The sequence below is a fragment of the Amphiprion ocellaris genome, chromosome 2, assembly GCF_022539595.1.
Source record: "Amphiprion ocellaris isolate individual 3 ecotype Okinawa chromosome 2, ASM2253959v1, whole genome shotgun sequence".
Taxonomy (NCBI): domain Eukaryota; kingdom Metazoa; phylum Chordata; class Actinopteri; family Pomacentridae; genus Amphiprion; species Amphiprion ocellaris.
Window position 1 is genome coordinate 31724867 of NC_072767.1, and position 20097 is coordinate 31744963.

At 39.6% G+C, this 20097-nt stretch overlaps 1 protein-coding gene across 28 annotated transcripts in view; it reads left to right on the plus strand.

Moving 5' to 3' along the window:
• The window catches only part of ptprfa (protein tyrosine phosphatase receptor type Fa), a 397399-nt gene extending 377881 nt beyond the window's left edge, over window positions 1-19518 (plus strand). For all 28 annotated transcript variants that reach the window (XM_055015931.1, XM_055015928.1, XM_055015939.1 and 25 more), the window contains 6 exons: window positions 1338-1516; window positions 11501-11627; window positions 12713-12838; window positions 14964-15118; window positions 16053-16188; window positions 17325-19518. In XM_055015931.1, coding sequence (XP_054871906.1) covers window positions 1338-1516; window positions 11501-11627; window positions 12713-12838; window positions 14964-15118; window positions 16053-16188; window positions 17325-17393 — 792 coding nt within the window. In that variant the 3' untranslated portion in view covers window positions 17394-19518. The remainder of the gene's footprint in view (window positions 1-1337; window positions 1517-11500; window positions 11628-12712; window positions 12839-14963; window positions 15119-16052; window positions 16189-17324) is intronic.
• Window positions 19519-20097: the final 579 nt, after the last annotated feature.

Genomic DNA, 20097 nt, shown 5'->3' on the forward strand with positions numbered 1-20097 from the left:
GCTTTGTAAACAAATAAGAGAGCCTTAAACTCAATTCTGTAATATATCTTGCAAACCTCGCTAGCATCACGGCTTTTATTAATAGATTCTTTTTACAGCAGACATTTTGACTTAGCAGGAAAGGCAGCGGTGCTACTAATTGCATTAATTATGGTCCATTACAGCAGTCAATGATATTAATAACATTGATTAAATGATGTTAATTACTCTGGGTCAGACTGTCTGCATGCAAATATTTACTGTATCTACCTGAGACAAGGTGCCGCTCACCCTGTATTTATTTTAATAGAATAAGAGGCTGTTTTTTGTCATGTTGTTGACTTTGCAGTACAAAGACAGATTCAGCAATTACAGCAGTGCAAGGGAGGAAAAGTAAGGATTTCCTGGCTTCTCTTGCATCCATTTTCATGAGTTGTTATTCTTAATCTTCATGAAAATGCAATACGAAATCATGACAGTGCACCTTCAAGTTCATGATGCAGTGGAAGCAAAGGGAGACGAGGGATTTTCATCTTCAGCCTGCATAACAGAGCTGCATTCCTTCTCCGAGGAGGAGCTGCAGGAGATTAACTCCTGAGCTCGAGATGACAGGCCAAAGGAGACAGGGAGTGCAGGAAATGCAGAGAAGGAGAGAGAGCTGGGACAAACAGAGATAAGGTCCTACTAGGTTAGGTGGTTTTACACGGGATGAGCTGCAGCATCCCACCGTTCTCGCCTACTCGCTCCACACCGAGCGACACCACACTGATTTAACCAGCCCGGTCTTTGGGGGGCACGCCACCACCCGAATTATGCTGCTTGTTCAAGCAAGCAGGACGGCTGTAAATCCGAACAGAGCGTAATTAGGTTTTGATCCTCAGCTCACTGCAAATTTCTCTCGCTAGCGCTTCTCAAATTGACACTTGCCCTTGCAGTGCAGAGGAATCACATTAAGGCCTGTCAGCAAAGATGGGCCAAAAAAATAAATAAAAAGCAGCCTCAATTGGGGTGGCTTTCACAAGTTTTGTTCACCACAGTTTGATCTGCTTTGTCACAGGCCCGTCTGCTGCCGCTCACTGTAAATGTGTGTGGGTTTGTTTTCTTCAGGATATGAGCTGTAACACGGTGCAGCGCCAGGCGTTCATTTGAAGTGAAAGAACAAAAAGGATCAGCTCATGCATCAATGATAGTGTTACCTCATTGTGCCCTTTAACAACCTTGTTCAGACACCAAACTCCACCAAGACTAGCTGCATTAGCACTATAAAAGACCAGAGGCAGTGGGGACATTGGGTGTAGTTGTTATCCGTGAGGTGAGCAGCATCACAGACAATTTTGTCCTTCATTCTTTGTCTGCAGAAACTGGCCAACTCGAAAGCACATACCTCAAGATTCATCAGTGCCAACCTGCCGTGTAACAAATTCAAGAACCGCCTGGTGAACATCATGCCTTTCGAGTCCACTCGTGTCTGCCTGCAGCCAATCAGAGGGGTGGAGGGCTCCGACTACATCAACGCCAGCTTCATTGACGGATACAGGTGAGTCCACAGAAATCAGATACAGGATGCTCTCAATTGCAGCATTTTTGTCTATCTGAAAAAACGCTTTTAAACAGAAAAAGATGGATGGGTGCCAGCTAAGGCTGGCCTCATATCTTTGGACTTTTTCATTTTTCAAAAAAGTTTTTTGCAGTTTGTTACTGCAGAAGGACACAGACAGCAGAGGGGATTTTGCAAAAACGATCTAAGGCTGGTAGACATTTATCCACCCGGCTGCTGCAGCTCTAATAAGTATTGGGCTGGACTTTCTCACTGGCAGCCAACGGTAGTAAATTACAGGCTGACATGAAGTCCGGTGTTTCACTTCCTCACATCCTTTTGTTGTGTCAGTTGTCAAAACAAATTGGTTTTATTGGCAGGCCTGTTAATTCTCCCTGTTTTTCCTGCCTTGTAAATGGATAGCCTGTTTGAGATCAATGACATATCAGAGAAACAAACTGATTACACCGAACCTGTCGGTGTCCATGAGAGTTTTTCACTGGTGACGCAGAGATCAGCTCATCCCTCTGAACAGAGAAAATTTTCATTTTATATTTATTTCAGTTTAATCCTCTGAACCCCTACATCTGCCAGCAAATACATGTTTTCTTTAATAAACTGCCAAAATTACACAATTAATCAGAGCCAGAAACAGAAAAACAGAAAGAGTCACCCAACCTTAACTTTTCATCACTGAACTCATCACCACCAAATGTAAGCTTAAAATTATATGTCATCAACGCCACTTTATCCTGCACATCTCACTTATACATTTTACAAAAACACATGTTTACTGAGCGTTCAGCTGAACTGCAGCCTGTGTTTCCACAGGTCAGAGAAGGGTAAAGTATGGAAACAGATTAAACATATGTTGAAAAGTGCAAGTAGTATTTGGAGCCCCTGTTTATTTCCAGCATGAGTAACATCTCGAGACACTTGGAACCAGGTGCTTTAGTGAATATTTGGGGCAGCAGGATGGTTTGGTAATGAATGAGCACATCACTCAGTACAACAGTTGCTTATTGATGCATTTTTAAGAGTGTTTGAACAACAGTGGAGCCTTATATAATGTACACAGGGGGAAGAGGTACTCACATCTTAGGTAATAGTGCCAATGCCACAGTGTAGAAAACTATTAAAAGTAAAATCATGCATTTTATTTTACCCTTTATTAGGAGTACAACCATCAGAATATAATTAACGTACCAAAGGCAAACATACTCTTTGAGTAGAGTGGCATATTTGAGAATAGTGTATAATATATTGTTGGATTATATTTATTGATGCATTATAGTGTTCATCACTTTAATGTTGCAGCTGGTAAATGTGATTTAACTACTTTACATCTGCTGCTTGTGAATTTCCCCTTGGGAATCAATAACGTTTTGTCTTAATCTATAATAATACATCATATTTTATTTCTTGATAATATTTTCTTTTATTAAGCTAAATCTACAAGTTATTAAAGTTATTAGATTATGATGGTATAGTAAAAAAAAAATACAATATTTGCCTCTTTTTTAAAAAAAAAAACCCTGAAAATGGAAATACTCAAAGAAACAACAAGGGATTCAAAACTATACTTAAGTACAATATTTGAGTTCATGTACTTCCCACCTCAGTCTATGTCACAGAGGATTCAGAGAGGTTTATTGACTGTGTGTATAAATAATATATTCTTGGGATGCTGCACAAATATCCTGTAGAACAAATCAGTCAGCATCAAAAATATATGACTGTATAATTATTAGTCACAGCAGATCTAAGTAGCCACATCTGACTGCTGATTTAACTGAATCTGCACTGAACGTAGTAGGTGCAACTGTCCTACAGACCAAATAATCTTTTATAAGTAGCTCATGTCTACATCCGACTAATGTTTTCTTCTTTTAATGAGTTCACCTGGTTCGCTAGCACAACTGTATCCATTCAGAATCAGAACTCATATTGTCATATGTCTGATAAATGGCCAATCACAGGTATTTCTGTCTTCTATCAGAATGTAGGAACTAATTGGAAATGCTTCACAGTGAACTAGCACAGTAAAGCAGCGGCTAATGAATCCGGACTTCCCCTTTTACTTGCACGGTGGGTGTATCTTGTTTTTGGCTGCCAGCACCTAATGAAGTCCCCTGGGTATCCCCACCTAAGGGAGGATGGGGAAGGAGGCAGGGGTGTCGTGTAATTCCTCTCTAATTCCTGTCAGTAATTAAGAGTGGAGAGAGATACGGGGAGCTCTAGCGCTCTGCGAGCTCAGCCTTTAAAGTGCACAGCGTGGATTAGAGTAGATTAAAGTGAGGGGAATACACATGATTATGATCATTAGTGGAGGTGTCCGGTGACCTCAAGGTAAATCAGCAGTAGTCATTCACTTCAGTGCTGGTCCGGGATGGTGCAAGATAGAAATCCAGACAAGAGGCTTATACCAGGATTACCTCTACATTAGACAAAACTTACAGAAATAGAACGGACTTTCAGCTTAAACCACTTGTTATCTCTCCTATGGTTCTCATTATAACTGTGCCACTGTGAGTTGTATCTTCTACAACTTTTCTGTTGGTTTGGCCGTTGTGTCTGTTAGTTAGTTAGCTTATATATATCAGTTGTGTGAACCGGAAAGGGTGTTTTATAAACCCACAAACCTACCACCCATGTATACTTACTTTGTATTCACTACACAAGGTGTACAGTCAAAGAAAAAGTTCCAAAGCTATTTGTGTTGTGCTGTGCGAGCTTGTCACAGTCATATACTTGCAACATGTGCAAGCAGTAGCTGTCAGCAGACCACGCAATGTTATGTCATCAACTTTTGGAACTCTGTTTCACACGTTTTTGTGATCAGGTGCATATTTTATAGCTGCAATGATTAAATAATCAAAATGTATCCATTTCCAACTTTTTGATCATCAATAAATAGGTCTGAATAATTACAAAAATCCTGAAACTTCTAATTCTAGCTTCTTCAATTTGAATATTTTCAGATTTTTTTTCTTGCTATATTACAGTAAATTGAATATCTTTTGATATTGGACAAAGCATGACATTTAAGCACACCATCCCAGCATTTGTGAAACACTGATGGACATTTTTCATCATTTTCTGACATTTTGGAGCCCAAACAATCAGAAGATAAGATAGATAAGTCCTTTATTTCTCCCCACGCCAGGGGAAATTCACATTGTTACAGCAGCTTATGTAGCAATAGACATAGTAATAGAAATAAAATAATAATAGAATAGTAGTAATAATATTTGCAGTATGTACAGGGATGAGAAATGAGGCTGAAATAGTGCAGTATTGACACACTGTAAGACAATGCAATATAAAGTGACTTGAAAAAATACGTTTAAAAAGTGCAAAGATGTAGCAGTGCAAGAATGTCTGTGCAAATTTTATGGTTTGGGGTGATAATGATATGAATCAGTTTATGTTAACATCAGCCAGTGATGCTGATGTTATAAAGTCTTACAGCAGATGGGAAGAAGGACCTGCGATAGCGCTCCTTCTTGCAGGATGGATGTCTCAGTCTGCTGCTGAAGACTAGTAGACAGTGAAGATAATGATTAGCCGCAGCCCTGGTCAATTTGTAATTTCTGCATTGAGTCCAAACTGGAGAAAAAGACAAACACAGCATTCTGTGTCAGTCAGCAGTGCAGGATGATCCAACCCTCATGTTTGAGGAGAGGTGGGTGTACAGCTACGACCCAGAGACCAGACAGCAGGAGCACACTTGTTTTCTTCAACATTTACGTCATAGTGCACCAGGAGTTCATTCTCCAGGGTCAGACTGTCAACACACAGTTCTAAGGAAGTGTTGTGTAATATTTTTTGGGTATGATGTTCTAAAAATAAGAGATAATACAATTATGGCAAATGCTATTGGACTGAAGACCTGAAGTAAAACATATGCACTCAACACATAGTGGTGTAAACTTAAGGTATTATAACTTTTGACATATATTAGTATATTATGCATGAAATCTATCATAAAATAATAAGGGTAAGATGTGGAGCAAAAAATCTGAACATCTCTGGGTATGTTCTCTGTAAAAGATGACCTAATGATAACTTAATGCATGTCTTCTGTATAGTGAGATCTGTGGTGAAATATGATAACCTGACCTCATGATCTGACCAATAGATTGAGAAAAGTATAATGGTGTCAAAACTGTCACTCCTATCATACGCCCTACAGGCGTGGAAAAATGACCAGCACTCACAGCATAAAGAACGGTGCACAGCTCAGTTTCTTCAGTTCTTCTTGGGGTGTTATCACTGCTAAGAATTACTCCTGGATTTTTTGTCGACAAATAACTCCTGCTGCCCTCCGAATACTGACCTCTCTTGGTGATTTTTTCAACGATCTTTAAAGAAACTTTCAGACGTTTGAACACAGTCAAGTCATAGACTCTGGCCTTGATTTGTAACTCAGTTTACACTTCATCAGAAGAGCATTCAGTGCAAACAAATAAACGGTAGCATGATGGCATGTAGGAACTCCCAGTATACTATGTGACACCATCACAATGCAGTGATTGCACATGGGGTTTGTTTTGGCCATAACCACACAATCTCTCCTCTCCACCCACACCACATTTGGCTCCCTGTGACTTCTTCGTCTTACTCAAAATGAAATTCAAATTGAAGCAGAAGACTTTTATTTTTGAAGAAAAACTGTAGTTACTTATAAATGAAGCAATACCTCCAACAATGGCGGCTTTTTTCTTCGAAGCTGGTTCTTTTTTATATTCTCAAAATATGAATTATGAACTCGTGCACCCATTGGATCTACTGTAGAGAATGCAGTAAAATTCATATATATTCCATTATATTTTGAATTGTTTCCTGGTGCCTGAATTTTGTGTTCTTGTTACACCGATAAAGACATTTCCCTTTAGACTTATGAACAAATCAATGCATAGAAAGTCACCAGAATGCAGAGAAAGAAATGTGTACTGTGATCTCTGACCACCACAGTGCTGATGTGGTCAGTATATGTGGGTTCCCTCCTAAAAAGTACTTTCTAAAAATGAAACATTATCTTTTGCCGGAGTTACATTTTGCTTAAATTCTATATGTGTCATCAGTTTAACATGTCTACCCACACAGTATTGAGAGACAGACTGTTGGCTTTCAGGAGATTTTGTGGCATTAAAAGTAGGGAAAAAAAACTGAATTTCAGCATTTTTATATTGTAATATTTGGCTAAAAGAGTTCCGGATGCTCATTAGCAGCGAAACTTTCAGTTTGCTTGAATGCACAGAGGTTAGGAATTATTCAGTCTCAGCATTCAAGCTTCTCGTCTGGCGTTAAATGAATTCATCCAGGTTGCTGCTGGTCAGACTACCTCCGTCATTCAGCAGTGGTCAGCCAGAACAGCCTGCAGGTAAAGTGAGCACACTGCCAGAGGAGCTGGATTCCCATCAGGCAGCTTTTGTTCTTCAGTTTATGTTTGGTTGTTGTATTATGAAGTATTCAAATAGTACTTCCAGTGCTTGTAAACCTGAGACCAGGACGAGGGCAAGCATGCAGCCAAGAACAACAGAGCCTCCAACCGTCACTGGCACACACAAATGACAGCGTATTGATGTGTACAGAAAACAGAAAAGCTCTGTTTGTGTGCTGCACGAACACTCACGCTCACGGGTTTCTGGGAATCACCCTCCACTGCACGCTTCAACACTTCCCCCTAGCGGCCGTGTCCTGTAACTGCTCCGGTGAGGCGCCCTGAGCCTGGCAGAGCAGCTGGGGTGGCATCTGTCATTTTAACGGTGCTGTTAAAAAGGGTCTGTGTTCAAGCAAAACCGTTTAAATATCAGTGCACACATTAGCAAGCAGCTGACTCGTCAAATTTACTTTAAGGGGGTGTGTAAAATTAAATATTTAACACGTGAGAGGTTCATTCAACAGTTGTGGGACACCGTTGCCTGGAACAGGAAGCTGTTAGAGGGAAGTGTTGAAGGGTACGTCCAGTTTAATATTACTGCAGCCTCACATACTGGAAATGTGTCTGACAGTTATTCCTAATGTATATTTTAGATTGATGTATGATGCACATATTTTAAGGTGGGAAGAAAGAGGTGATGAAGAATTTATTTTGATCTTCAAGGTTGCTGTGTGGGCAACAAAGACCCACAAAGGCTCAAAAAGCACAAGGATCACTGAGCATGAGCTGTTTTTTCATATTTTGGTTAATTACAGATTTCTTTGGGAATATGAACCACTATAGTATAATATTTACTTGTTAAGGCGGGGGAGGTTGTTTTGGGCAACTGGTGATAATCTGGGGTAGTTTCCCATGATCAAAAGTACTCAATCAAAGCAGGTCTTTGTGAACTGAAATCGAATTTACTCTTCAACCAAATGATTAGTCGCAGGGAAGAGAAGCACATTATCTTGAGATGAACTAAATGGCCACAGTGTACTCGTCTGAATTAACTGCTGCTTAAATGCACGTTGAGGTGACGAAAAGGCTTCAAAAGAAGCTCAGAACGAAGAAACACAAGTATATCCTACACAGAAGTCTTTAATCAAGTCGTGTGACGTATAAAAGCTGCACCTTTGTGGCTGTCGGTTTGATGTGACAGGCGATGCAGCTGTGCAGCACGTCAAAAGTAGCTGCCGTTGCTTACGACTGACACTGTAGAACGAAGGATTTTCTCATTTGGCAGCTCTTCCATACTCGCATCTATTTCAAGAATCTCTGTCACGTCCTCACTGGGAGGAGCTAAGATGCAAGGAAGGAAGAAGTGCAAGTGATGGAAGCAAGAAGACACAACAGATGCATGAAAAGCACCTCAACATGGGCTCTATTGAGAACAGTCTACCTGTTTGAGTGTGTGGCAAATCGCTTTCTTAATTAATAGCTTGACTGGATGTGTATGCAGATAGCCATAATTCATTTATTCCTGGTCAAAAAATAAGCATTTCCAATATTCATAATGTCATTCTTCTATTCATGCAAATGACATCACTTGATTCTACTTCAAGTTATCCTCAATTCCCCTCAATTTAACATATCTACATTATCCTTTTTAGATATGTTTAAGTTCGAACTAGTCAGACTGACATTGTAGATATCTTTGAATTTGGCCTAGTCAAAATGTAATTACAGATATCTTGAATTAGAGTTTTAACCGGACAAACATACTCTGGCACTGCAGCTGCGACAGCATATGACAAGCAGTTTTACCACCATGTCTGAGCAGCCTGAGGACAAAGTTCTGGTAAATTTTCACCACAAGTCTCTAATAAACGAAGCGCTTGTTCTCTACAAGCTCCTCACGAGTGAGCCCCACCTTTTTCATGGCATTTTCTAACAATCCTATCCACCACAGCGACTGCTATTACTTCTGCTAAGACTGTTCAAATGCTTTTCCTGGTCCAGCATTCAGTGGGAGCCTCTCCAGCACTGGGTTTGAGGTACCCAAAACTCTAGTTATGACTAGTCAAACCAGAATTACAGATAGTTCCAACTACATATATAGGGAATACAAATTCTGACTACTCACAGTGTAACTGTGACTACTCAAAATGACCTCTGTGATATCTGTAATTTCTAGATAGTCGATCACATATTAAATATTCTAACAGCTTGCCATAGGTCCTTCAAGTTAGATTCCATCAGCACATGGTAGCCAGCAAACATTTCCCTCTGCTCCAGGCTGACATTGCTCCTCGTGAGTATTTTATCCACAGTGTGTTGAAATGAGGGTGAGTGAGCTCTGGAAACAGGGAGCACCTCCTCTGTGTGCTTCTTGTTCACATCCAGCTCTAAAATCTAGTTCCTGTTGCTTTGCCCGGGTGCATGAATGACTGGCAGTAGAGGCCTCCCTGTCAGTGCTGGTTGTTTTTTTTTTACTTTCACAGAGCTGATGTATTTGTCAAGGTTGAAACACGTCGGAAACTGATGACAATGCTCTTTGAATATCAGACTGACACAAACTCAAAGTAATGACAACTCTTCTGTATTTTCAGAGCAAACTTCACTCCCTTCACCTCAGCTTTTGTTTAGCTTTTCGCAGTCAAGTAAAATCTTGATTGACTCAAATTGTACCCACAGTGCACTGAGTAGTTGCTAGCCTAATGAGCCAAAATTAATTGTAAATGAACATTAAAAGCTAGTATTTGCAGAATATTAAATCATTTGAGCCTTGTTATTTTACACTGAAATGACAACAGACTCAAAGCACACCAGGGTGCACTTGCACATATTTATAGGATTCTGAAAATAGAAATATATCAACTTATAATCCAAGTGCAAGAACTATTGGAGAATATAACAGAGACATGTTAGCTGCTGTTTTAGATGATTTGCCATGTTGGTTGTCGAGCTGCGACATACAGACTTCTTCACTTTTTTTCCATCTCTTAGAACAAAATGCAGCCGCACTGACAACTTCTTTGGCATGGAGGTTCTTGGGGCCCTTTGTACCATCATTCCCTCCTCACCTCTTTCATGTGTGTGCAGTAACATAACAAACACACACATCTGCAACTCGTGCACAATGTACACTGCACTTCAGTTTCACAATCTCCTTTATTTAGGACTTTTTATATTTTTAAGGAGTGTTTTTTTTTTATCGTGTCTTGTTCTTGTCCATACAGTATGAGCCTGTGACAAATAAAAAAGTCATGAATCTCTTGTGTGAAATAGTACATGAGCGCTCTCTACCAGGAGCCCAGGATTGGGTCCTATGTGTTCTCCACCTCCTGCAGTTCAAACGTGTACCGAACTTGTCATTCCACACAGCTGTGATTTAAAATGAGAACCTCTCCTTCTTGCCTCTGATTGTCTTGTGTATTCTGTATAAATCCGTCACCACCTACCAGCGTTCATCTTTGTGTGTTCTGTAATCTCACGTGAGTGGCTCCCTGTAGTTTTGTGCGTTTGTCCACCTACTAGTGGGGTATTTGTTGCCTTGGTTTGTTCTGTAGCCACGTGCATGTGGTTTCTCATAGCTTTGTACTAACTTTGTGATTTACTGAACTGCTTCTCTACTGCCTAGAGAATGGACCAGGCTTAGTTAACGTCACACGTCAGCACACACACTGTCAGCATCCTTTGTTAGACCCACAAGGCGAAGGGGAGGTACTTCTATTACTTACCTTTGGTTGGTAGCATTGCTCTTTTTATTATTTTGTTTTTACAGATTTCTGAGCTCACCGGTCTATGTTCATGCCTGTATTATTTTGTTCTCGTCATTGATTTAGTAACACCCACTGGACTTGTTTTCCTTTTCTTTTAGTAATTAATATTTTTTTAATCATATTCCCAAGCAATAATAAGTTTGTTGGTTTTATATTGCCTTCCTGTACCCTAGCAGAGCTGGGAGCTAACTGTGTCGGTCAGTTTGAAGCCAGCTCCAAGTAAGTGTTAAATAAGTTACAACCGGCAGTGATCCTCTATGTTGGACCAGTTAAAGTTGTGAAAATGAGGGAGTGTTTACATTTAGTAATATCCTCCTCCTACCAGAAATAACGGATTTCTGTCAGAAGGCCACTAATATAGCATTTTTTTCTGTATGAAATTAACACCAATGAGAACCTGGTCGGATGAGAATTTTTCAACAACCAGTCAGCCAGTCTGTCTGGACACTGCAGCCATCCAACAATTTTTCCAATAAATCTCATTTTTATGACCCCTGAGCATGTTTTAGGCTCTGATCGACCTGTTTTGTCTCAGTCAGGTGAAATGAGGAACAGTAAAGACCGACGCAACTCATTCATTCTGCTGTGCATGTCCACAAAAAAGTATTGAAGTTTTTTGGATGCTGTTTACCGTACAGAATGATGGCATAAATATGAGTGGACATATAATTTACCTCAGCAGCATTATTTATCTACTGGCGCCTGTGTTTTTATCACAGTAAAATGAAATTCTGCTCCAGAACCGCAGCTTTGGCTGAAATTGAATTCAACTAACAGCAGTGCTGCAGGAACCCCGAGGAGTAAACACAGACGTGTTTCTGTTCCAATTTGCAGGCAGCAGAAAGCGTACATGGCCACCCAGGGCCCATTAGCCGAGACCACGGAGGACTTCTGGAGAATGCTGTGGGAACACAACTCCACCATAGTAGTCATGCTCACCAAGCTCCGCGAGATGGGACGGGTAACGTATCACAGTCACGCCTCATTTCATATCAAATCATCAAGTAGGAACCAGTATTACATCAAGCCGGCTACAATTACTGTCTTTATTATTGATTTGTCTAACTGTCACTTTTTTAGTCACATGTTCTCCAATTGCTATTTGATGTTAGTTATGTCTAAATTAATTGTATGATCCTCAGCACCAGTAAAAAAAGACTAAAATAATGATGATGAACAATTTATACCTTGAATCACATAGAAAAGTAAAAAAAATCTGGGTTGAGATAAACTGCACATTTGATGAAAAGAATAAAATGTGCAAATGTGCTCATTCAGAAAAAAAAATTACAACGCTTCTTTGGGGAAAAAACAGACACAATATATACAAATGTTGGATGTTTCTTAAGATTAGAACTAACTAGATCCAATTAGATCTTTGTAGCGTGATAATTTTTCTTGCAAAATACATTTTAAATCTTGTTAGTACTGAATGCCCAGTGGAGAAACTGTTTTTTTACATTTAAGTACAGATGTTTTGAACAAATAATAATTTTTTAACACAAACTTGCTCACTCCTTAACATTATATCTGAGAGGCTTTAAGGAACTTGAAATTAATTAAGTAGTTTAGGTATTTGTCTTCTAGTAGCAGTTAATTATTTTTCCATGCTTATATTTTTAACCTTAAAAAACTAAATCTGTAAATGTGCATTATGTGCTCTCTTTCTTGCACTTGTTTACAAATCAGGCAACAGATGAGATCAAACCACATCAGGGTGTCTCATGCATCGGCTCCCAGAAGCACTATTTCACTGTTTCAAAGTAAAGTTTTGCCAATTTCCCACAAACCAAAGATAGACAGAAAAACCCGAAGCCAACTGGCACAGAGGACTGGTTTGGTTTCTGGTGAAATATTGAAGCTGTTGGCTTTGTGCAGCAGGGTGCATGTAGAATACACAGAGTGAAGGAGATGGTGCATCAGGAGGATCCTAACAGCATATTTTTGATGTAGCGGCTTAATTTAATCGTGCCCAATTCCTGTTACCTGATGTTTACCAGCTGTGTAACCATAAACACATCGTGATGCATCTCCTCTCTTCTACAGGAGAAGTGCCATCAGTACTGGCCTGCCGAGCGCTCTGCACGCTACCAGTACTTTGTTGTGGACCCCATGGCTGAGTACAACATGCCCCAGTACATCCTCAGAGAGTTCAAAGTCACAGATGCCAGGGTACGCTCTCTTCACTGTCAAGATTTGCTTTTGTTGAATGAGGCAGCAGCAGACGGAGAAAATTACTTCAGCTCAGCTTGTTTTAATTGGAAGGACGTCAGCGCCACAGAGAGCACACTTTTTATAGCAGAGTGACTTCTTCATTCCGTGCAGAGGTGGTTTTTTTTTGTTTTTTTTTTTAATGTGACGTGAAATGATGTAAAGCACGTAGGTGAGAGGATGTGGGTTGTGTTCTCCCTCGGGGATCAGGACTACATGTTAGTTTCCTCCTTTGATTGATTATTGCTCCTCAGTCTTCCCGTGTGAAGCGAGTTTATGAGACAGCAGCCCCTCGCAGAAGGTTGACACACCCCATTAATAGAAATTTGTTTGTTTGTGTACACTGCAACTGATCTGATTGATGTGATGCTACATCATAACTATGGCGTTTAATTAGTCTCACATAAAAACCAGGTGTGTGGACGTGATACAAGCACAGACGAACAGTGTCTGGGAGCAGAAAATAATTCTGGGAGGGAGCATTTCTGCCCCACGTGCACAAGACTGTGACGAACACTCGCTCAACCCTCCCACGAGCTCACAGCTGCTCAGTACACGCTCGCTTTTCAAGGTGATTTTAAGACATTGGAGGCTGGACAGTAGCTGATAACACCGCTTCTTTCATTGGTTCTTTTCAACACTAACAGTCTCCTGCCTTCTCCTACCCTCTGACAGCGATGGAAGAAGTACTCAGATCTTCTATTTAAGTAAAAGTACCAATACAGCAGTGTAGAAATACTGTTAAAAGTAAAAGTCCTCCATTCACTTCTTCCCTTAAGTAAAAGTACAATAATATTACCATCAAAACAGACTTAAAGTACCAAAAGTAAAAGTAGTCATTGTATAGAATGGCATATTTCAGAATAATGTGTATTATATAACTGGATTAATATTCTTGACACGTTCACATGTTCATCACTTAAATGTTGTACCTGGTGAAGGTGGTGCTGATTTTACTATTTACCTCTGGGTAGTTTGTAAATTTCCCCTGCATAGAGATCATTAAAGCATCATTTTCATCTAATAATACGGCATCACTACAGTATTTTCCAACAAGAATAGGATACATCATAAATTATTTGTTGATTATATTTTGAAATATTAATCTCCATATGAAAGGTAATTACAGTTATCAAATAATACCATATGTGAATTTTGAATAAAAAATACATTTGCTTTTGAACTGTAGTGAACTAAAAGCTGGAAGTAGCAGAAAATGGAAAATCCTAAAGTAAAGTTCAAGCACCCCAAAAAGTTGCACTGAAGAAGCAGCGTTTGAATAAATGTACTGAGTTACTTTCCAAAACTACCATCTGACCTAATTGTATAAATCACAGAGCATGTTTCGACTCGTGAATGGCGTGGATGAGGACCTCGTCATGCTAGAAATCAGTACTGACGTTTATTACATGCTATTTAGTTACTAGTTACCATTATATTGTGTTTTAAAAATGGAGGAAAACTACATGTTGACAGGTAAAGTTATAATTTTTCACTTCTCCTTGGACTGCGTACAATTATCCCACGGACAGACAATAACAAAAGTGGTGGTCAGCAGTATTTGGTTAATTAGTCAGTAGCAGCAATATTCAATCAACACAACTCATATAACCAGTCAACAGAGAAGGGTTATTGTCCACTGTCCTGCCTCCACAGTCTCTAAAGTCACCTTGACAAGCCAGCGGGTGTTGATCAGTTGGGATGTTTTGGGAAAGCACTCATCACAGTCCACACTGTGGTTTTCTCTAATGGGAATTCAGGTGGAACATTAGAAGAATGTTTAAAGTACTGCACTCACAGCAAGAAATACCCAAAAAATAAATAGTTTATGTACAAGGAATTATTAGGAACATTTTAAGCATATTCAAAAAGTACTATTAGGACAAACCTTATTTTGCTTTTAGATATTTTACCTTAGAAAGACAAAAGGTTACTCATGAGAAGAAACTCAGAGATGGGAAACTAAAAGCATTAATAGTAGTGTGTCACTTACCAGCACCGTTCTGTGTATCTAACAGGAAAGGGCTTTTGCATTGTGCATGACTTACTGATTGAATCTGTTTCCATTGTGCTGCATGTTGATCAGGATGGTCAGTCGAGGACCATCAGGCAGTTTCAGTTCACCGACTGGCCCGAGCAAGGAGTGCCAAAAACCGGAGAGGGATTCATCGACTTCATCGGCCAAGTCCATAAAACTAAAGAGCAGTTTGGTCAAGACGGACCAATCACTGTGCACTGCAGGTAAGTGCGTGTGTTTGTGTTAGTATGTGAGAGGGATTTACTGTCAACTGAGTGTTTTCGCTGTTGTTATTGTATTACTAATGTTAAAGTAGTCTGGAAAGAGGAGTTATTGTCGAAATGCACACTGTGTCGTCCTGCCTGTCCCTGAAAGGACAACACTGGGGTGTCTTCAAGAGAAGTCTCTGACTTAGTGGAGAGACTTGAAGAAGTTCACAGACTTTTCCATCCAATCTGCTTTATATCTACTGTAGCTGTCTGACACAAACAAAGCTCTGTAATATATGAACATATTTATTGATTATGGCGGGTTGCAGCAAATATACATCTGTTTGAGTAATTACTTTATTGCTATGGAGTTGTTTTGAAAGGGTTCGGTGGGTTGGGTGTGAATTGTTCTTCAAAAGATGACGTTTAAAGAAGTGTTTGTATATATCTGACATATTCACATACCTTCTTATAAGATGCAATCCAATAAAACATCACCGTAACCTGCAGCACCTCTCAGATAGAGTTCCAGCAAGGATTCAATATTAGACTGTTGCATTGGATTGTACTTCTATCTACAGTGGTTTCTATTTACAATTTGTTTCCTTATTCTCTATTCTAATGTTTTGAGGTTGTGCCCACTTCTTTCACAAAGCACTTCTCTTCTCTTCGCAGTGGATTTTCAAGCATCTACATGTAATTATTCTGAGCCTCCTATGTTCTTAGTAATGAAGCAAATCAGGCCATGTGTGACGAAACAGGCAGATACACTCACAGTTGAGTTAGCTTGGCAAGATCTGTTGGAGGTTTTGTTAAGTTCTGACAGGGATTGACATAACACAAGCGAGCTGTGAGTGGCGACAGTTTTCTGCCAGGATCTTTATATGTGCAATATATGTGAGCATGCTGTGATTTGTAATAAGAATCTGATAATGTGTGTGCTTTTCAGTGCTGGTGTTGGGCGGACTGGTGTCTTCATCACTCTGAGCATCGTCCTGGAGAGGATGAGGTACGAGGGAGTGGTCGACCTCTTCCAGACCGTCAAGACTCTCCGAACTCAGAGGCCTGCCATGGTGCAGACAGAGGTACTACTTTGTCTTCTTCATTATCTCTCTAAACCAGCACTGATAAGAATTAGGAAAGGTAAATTCAAAAAAAGGACTCACCTATGATTATAAAGTAAAATAAAATTGACGTAGTTGAGTGAAGTACCTCACAATTGTGCGTAGAACAACGCTTTTGTTATACGGCCCATAGCTTCACAACTTTGACTCAGCATTGATTTAAGCAGCTGTTTTTAGTGAAGTTTTCACAGAAGTAATAGAGACAAAAGCAGAGTTGTAGTTCATATAAAAAGTATCCACGCCCCTTGGAAATTTTCCCTTGATATTGCTTTTCAATATTGAATCATGGATGATATAATTTTGTGTTTTTGACAAAGAAATGTCAGGTAAAAAAAAATATAAAATGTAAAATAAGTGATAAGTATTCACCCCCTGCGAGTCACACTGCAATTACAACATATAGAAGTCTGTTTTCACTTTGACATGACAGACTCTTTGTCTGTAAATTCTTGTCTTGACTATGATTCACGTAATAAAAGAGGAGCAGTTTTAAGGAGGGTGAATACTTTTTTTCATGAACTTCAGTTTGAAGAAGCGTCTCATTACCACATCATTAAAAGTTGATGATATGGCAGTTTTATGTTTACAAGCGACCAAAACATACATTTTAAGTAAACCCAGCTAGAATTAATATTTATTTTTTTTTGTAACACACCTCCTGGGTGAGTTTCCTTCCTGATGTTTGTTTATTGTGCTGCGCTGCTGTGATCTGTCAACCAAACTATGCACAGTGTACAAACCACCTTTTAGATCTGTGATCATTTACAGTACTCCCATGCTTTCCAAGTTTTGGACTTTTGGAAAGTTTTACACTTAATTTTGAACTTTTGCTACCACCACCATTTTCCAAAACTGTAGCGCTGAGTGCAGATGATCAATGACTGGAATGCGTTAGTTGAAAATATTCACGTCAGCAACTACATCATCAGTTAGGCCAACTAGTCCTAGCTCTAGTCATATTCTAACTCTCATGTACGGTGTGTTTTGGGAGTCATGCTGGAAGCCTGTTATGTCATTTAGATGTGAGGACATGTCAACTTCAGCACAGCTTCAGTTCTGACTCACAGCTGATCCAAATCTGTTATGTTTGTCTCCAGGACCAGTACCAACTGTGCTACCGGGCTGCTCTGGAGTACCTGGGAAGCTTTGACCACTATGCAACATAACCCCACCCAGAAAGACACCCTCAGCCAAGTTCGGTGTCTCCTCTGAGCCATATCCACTCAGCTCCATCAGTCCCTGTGGCCTGATGTGGAGGCTACGAGGAGGACTGATGAGGACAGCAGGAATCAGAGGAGATGAAAGGAAAGTGGAGAGAAATCCTCCTGGACTGGTGCCATGATTCTGCCACAGACACCCCCCCCCCAAACCACCACCAAAACCTCCCAACCCTAACAGACTTGTACTGTAGTCATGCCTCATTCTGATTCCCGCCACTCCCACTTTCTGCCTCCTCTTAACAGCAAAAACAAATTTTCTGCTCTTTTCATTTATACTCATCATGTTGTTCTGCATATTTAGAATTTATTTTGTGATCACTTACACTGGTTATATATGTCTTAATGGGCCTTTTCTTATTTTGCTTATCTTTTTATTATCATTTTTATTAGCACACAGGACATGTGTTTTCAACATGCTCCAAGTTATTAATCCTGGAGATCGTATACTCACAGCTGCTAATGATTTTATTTTGTACCATAGATATGATATTCTAATATTATCGTTGGTCTTATTTAGAGGGAAACGTGGGTTTTGACTTTCTGTCTTGACATCCAACAGAACACTGACATTTACCAAACAGATCCAATAAGCAGATACGGTTTGTGAGCTACATGGCTATAAATGTGCAAAGACTATTCACATCTGAATAACTGCTAGCATGTACAGAGTTTCTCGTCATTAACTGTTGACTAATTTTCTGGAGACTTTCAACAAAAGAAATCCGAAGCTGTTGGAACGATATGGGTGTACTCTTAACGTGGACTCAGGTAGACGAAACACAGATGGCCTCTTCGGGAGATTTTTTGTGAAATTACGTCAGATGCAGATCTCATGCTCTGTGCATGAGTAAAGAAAAGACAACACGGAAGAACTTCAACCCCTCCAACCCCAGTTTATGACAAGATGTTTCCTATCGAGAGCATCAGTCTTGTACTCAACCTTTACCTTGAGAGCTGAATCCAGATTTATATGTTGTTATTCTTACTGTCAGAAAATCCCATGAAAAGACCAACACCAATGATTTCGTAGTCTGTGGCTCTCACCACCAAACCCACTGGTTTCTACTGAAAATAAACATAGTTAAAAATGGCAAAGATTAGTTTCCATTGTAAAAATTATTCACGATTTGATTTGTGCATTTTCGTAGGACTGATTTTTTGTGTTGGACACCATCACTGCATCCTGGGCTTAGCACTACCCAGGATGGCTGTGATTGGTTAAAAAAATACAAACAAGCCTGAGCGGTTTTTACCCGCTATGGCAGAATGATAACAAGGTGCAGCCAGACCATTCTACAGCAATGATCCAGAGCTGTGAGGATATTTGGGCAAGCAAAATGATGTATGTGGAGGTAAAGCAACATATACCAGCGTTTTTCCTGCTTTAAAGAATTGTTGCCAACCTCCAAGGAGGTTTTAGTCAGTGCCAACGGAAAATTACCAGCAAAAATAATTATAACTGGGAAACAATTTTGTTAATTGGGATTTCAAACAAGAAGTGTTTGGTCAGAAATAACAAGAAAATGCACAGATAGTTATCTAATAAGGTACACACAATGTCATGCATAGTCATTAGTACTTGTAGAATCAAATTGTTCATGGTTTGAGCCTTCACGTGGGATTTTTTGACACAGAAAAAAAAATGTTGATGTTTTTAAAGAGTTCTCACCTGAATTTTACAGCATTATCAGTGTAACGCTGAAGGGGCCGATATTAGACCATTTGAAAACTCACAAAATATGAAGTCCCAGTTCAACAAGGACGGGCCGCACAAACAGATACGCTGGCTCCCCATTTCAGATATATTACAATTATTCTATCACTGTGTTGCAGATGGACAGACTTGTAACTCAGAGCAACATCACGGTTCACTAGTGGATCTCTGTGGTTTTCACTGGATGACAGAGTGAGGTGGGTTTCGGATGAAGTGGATTCATTTCACATAGTCGTGCTGTAGGGGTCCTATCTGTTGTACAAATGATCTGTTTTCTATTTGTTAATAAAAAGCAGAGAAAATGTCTTGAAAACCTTGATGTTAATAAAGTTGAATAATTGGGTTTTTAATATAAAAGCAGTGATTTCTTTCAGCTCTGTGAAAATGTGGTGCGAGATGCCGGCCAGCGGACCGAAGACTGATGGTAAAAATAATGGATATGCACAGTCCTGTCTCTGCTTCCCCTCTCATTCATTTAACTCTCTTATGTTGCCTGTTAAGTGTTGTTTCATATTTATAAAGAAAGTTTCAGTGAACATTCAAAGTAAATTCAGAGTCTCGGTAGAATCCAGTAATGATACATATTATTATTTTTTCACTATGTATATAGAGTCTTTGCTTGAAGAGCCCTTTAAATGAAAATCTATTTTCTTTTACTTTGTTAATACATCTATATGGTGTTTTTTAAAAAGCAATCAGCACCGTGGCTGAACATTTCCACCTTAACGCTGCTTATGACAGCTTTTTTTAAAAAAGGATTCAGACTTCCAGAGTTTCATATTTAACAAACCTAAAGAATCAATCCTGTCAAATTGCACAGTGGGACTTTCTTTATCATTATTCTTCAGAATTGGCCTCTATAACCCCTTAAACTTTGGACATGGACATTCATAAAATGGTCCTTTCTACCTTTCTCAGCTCCCTATGTCACATCTT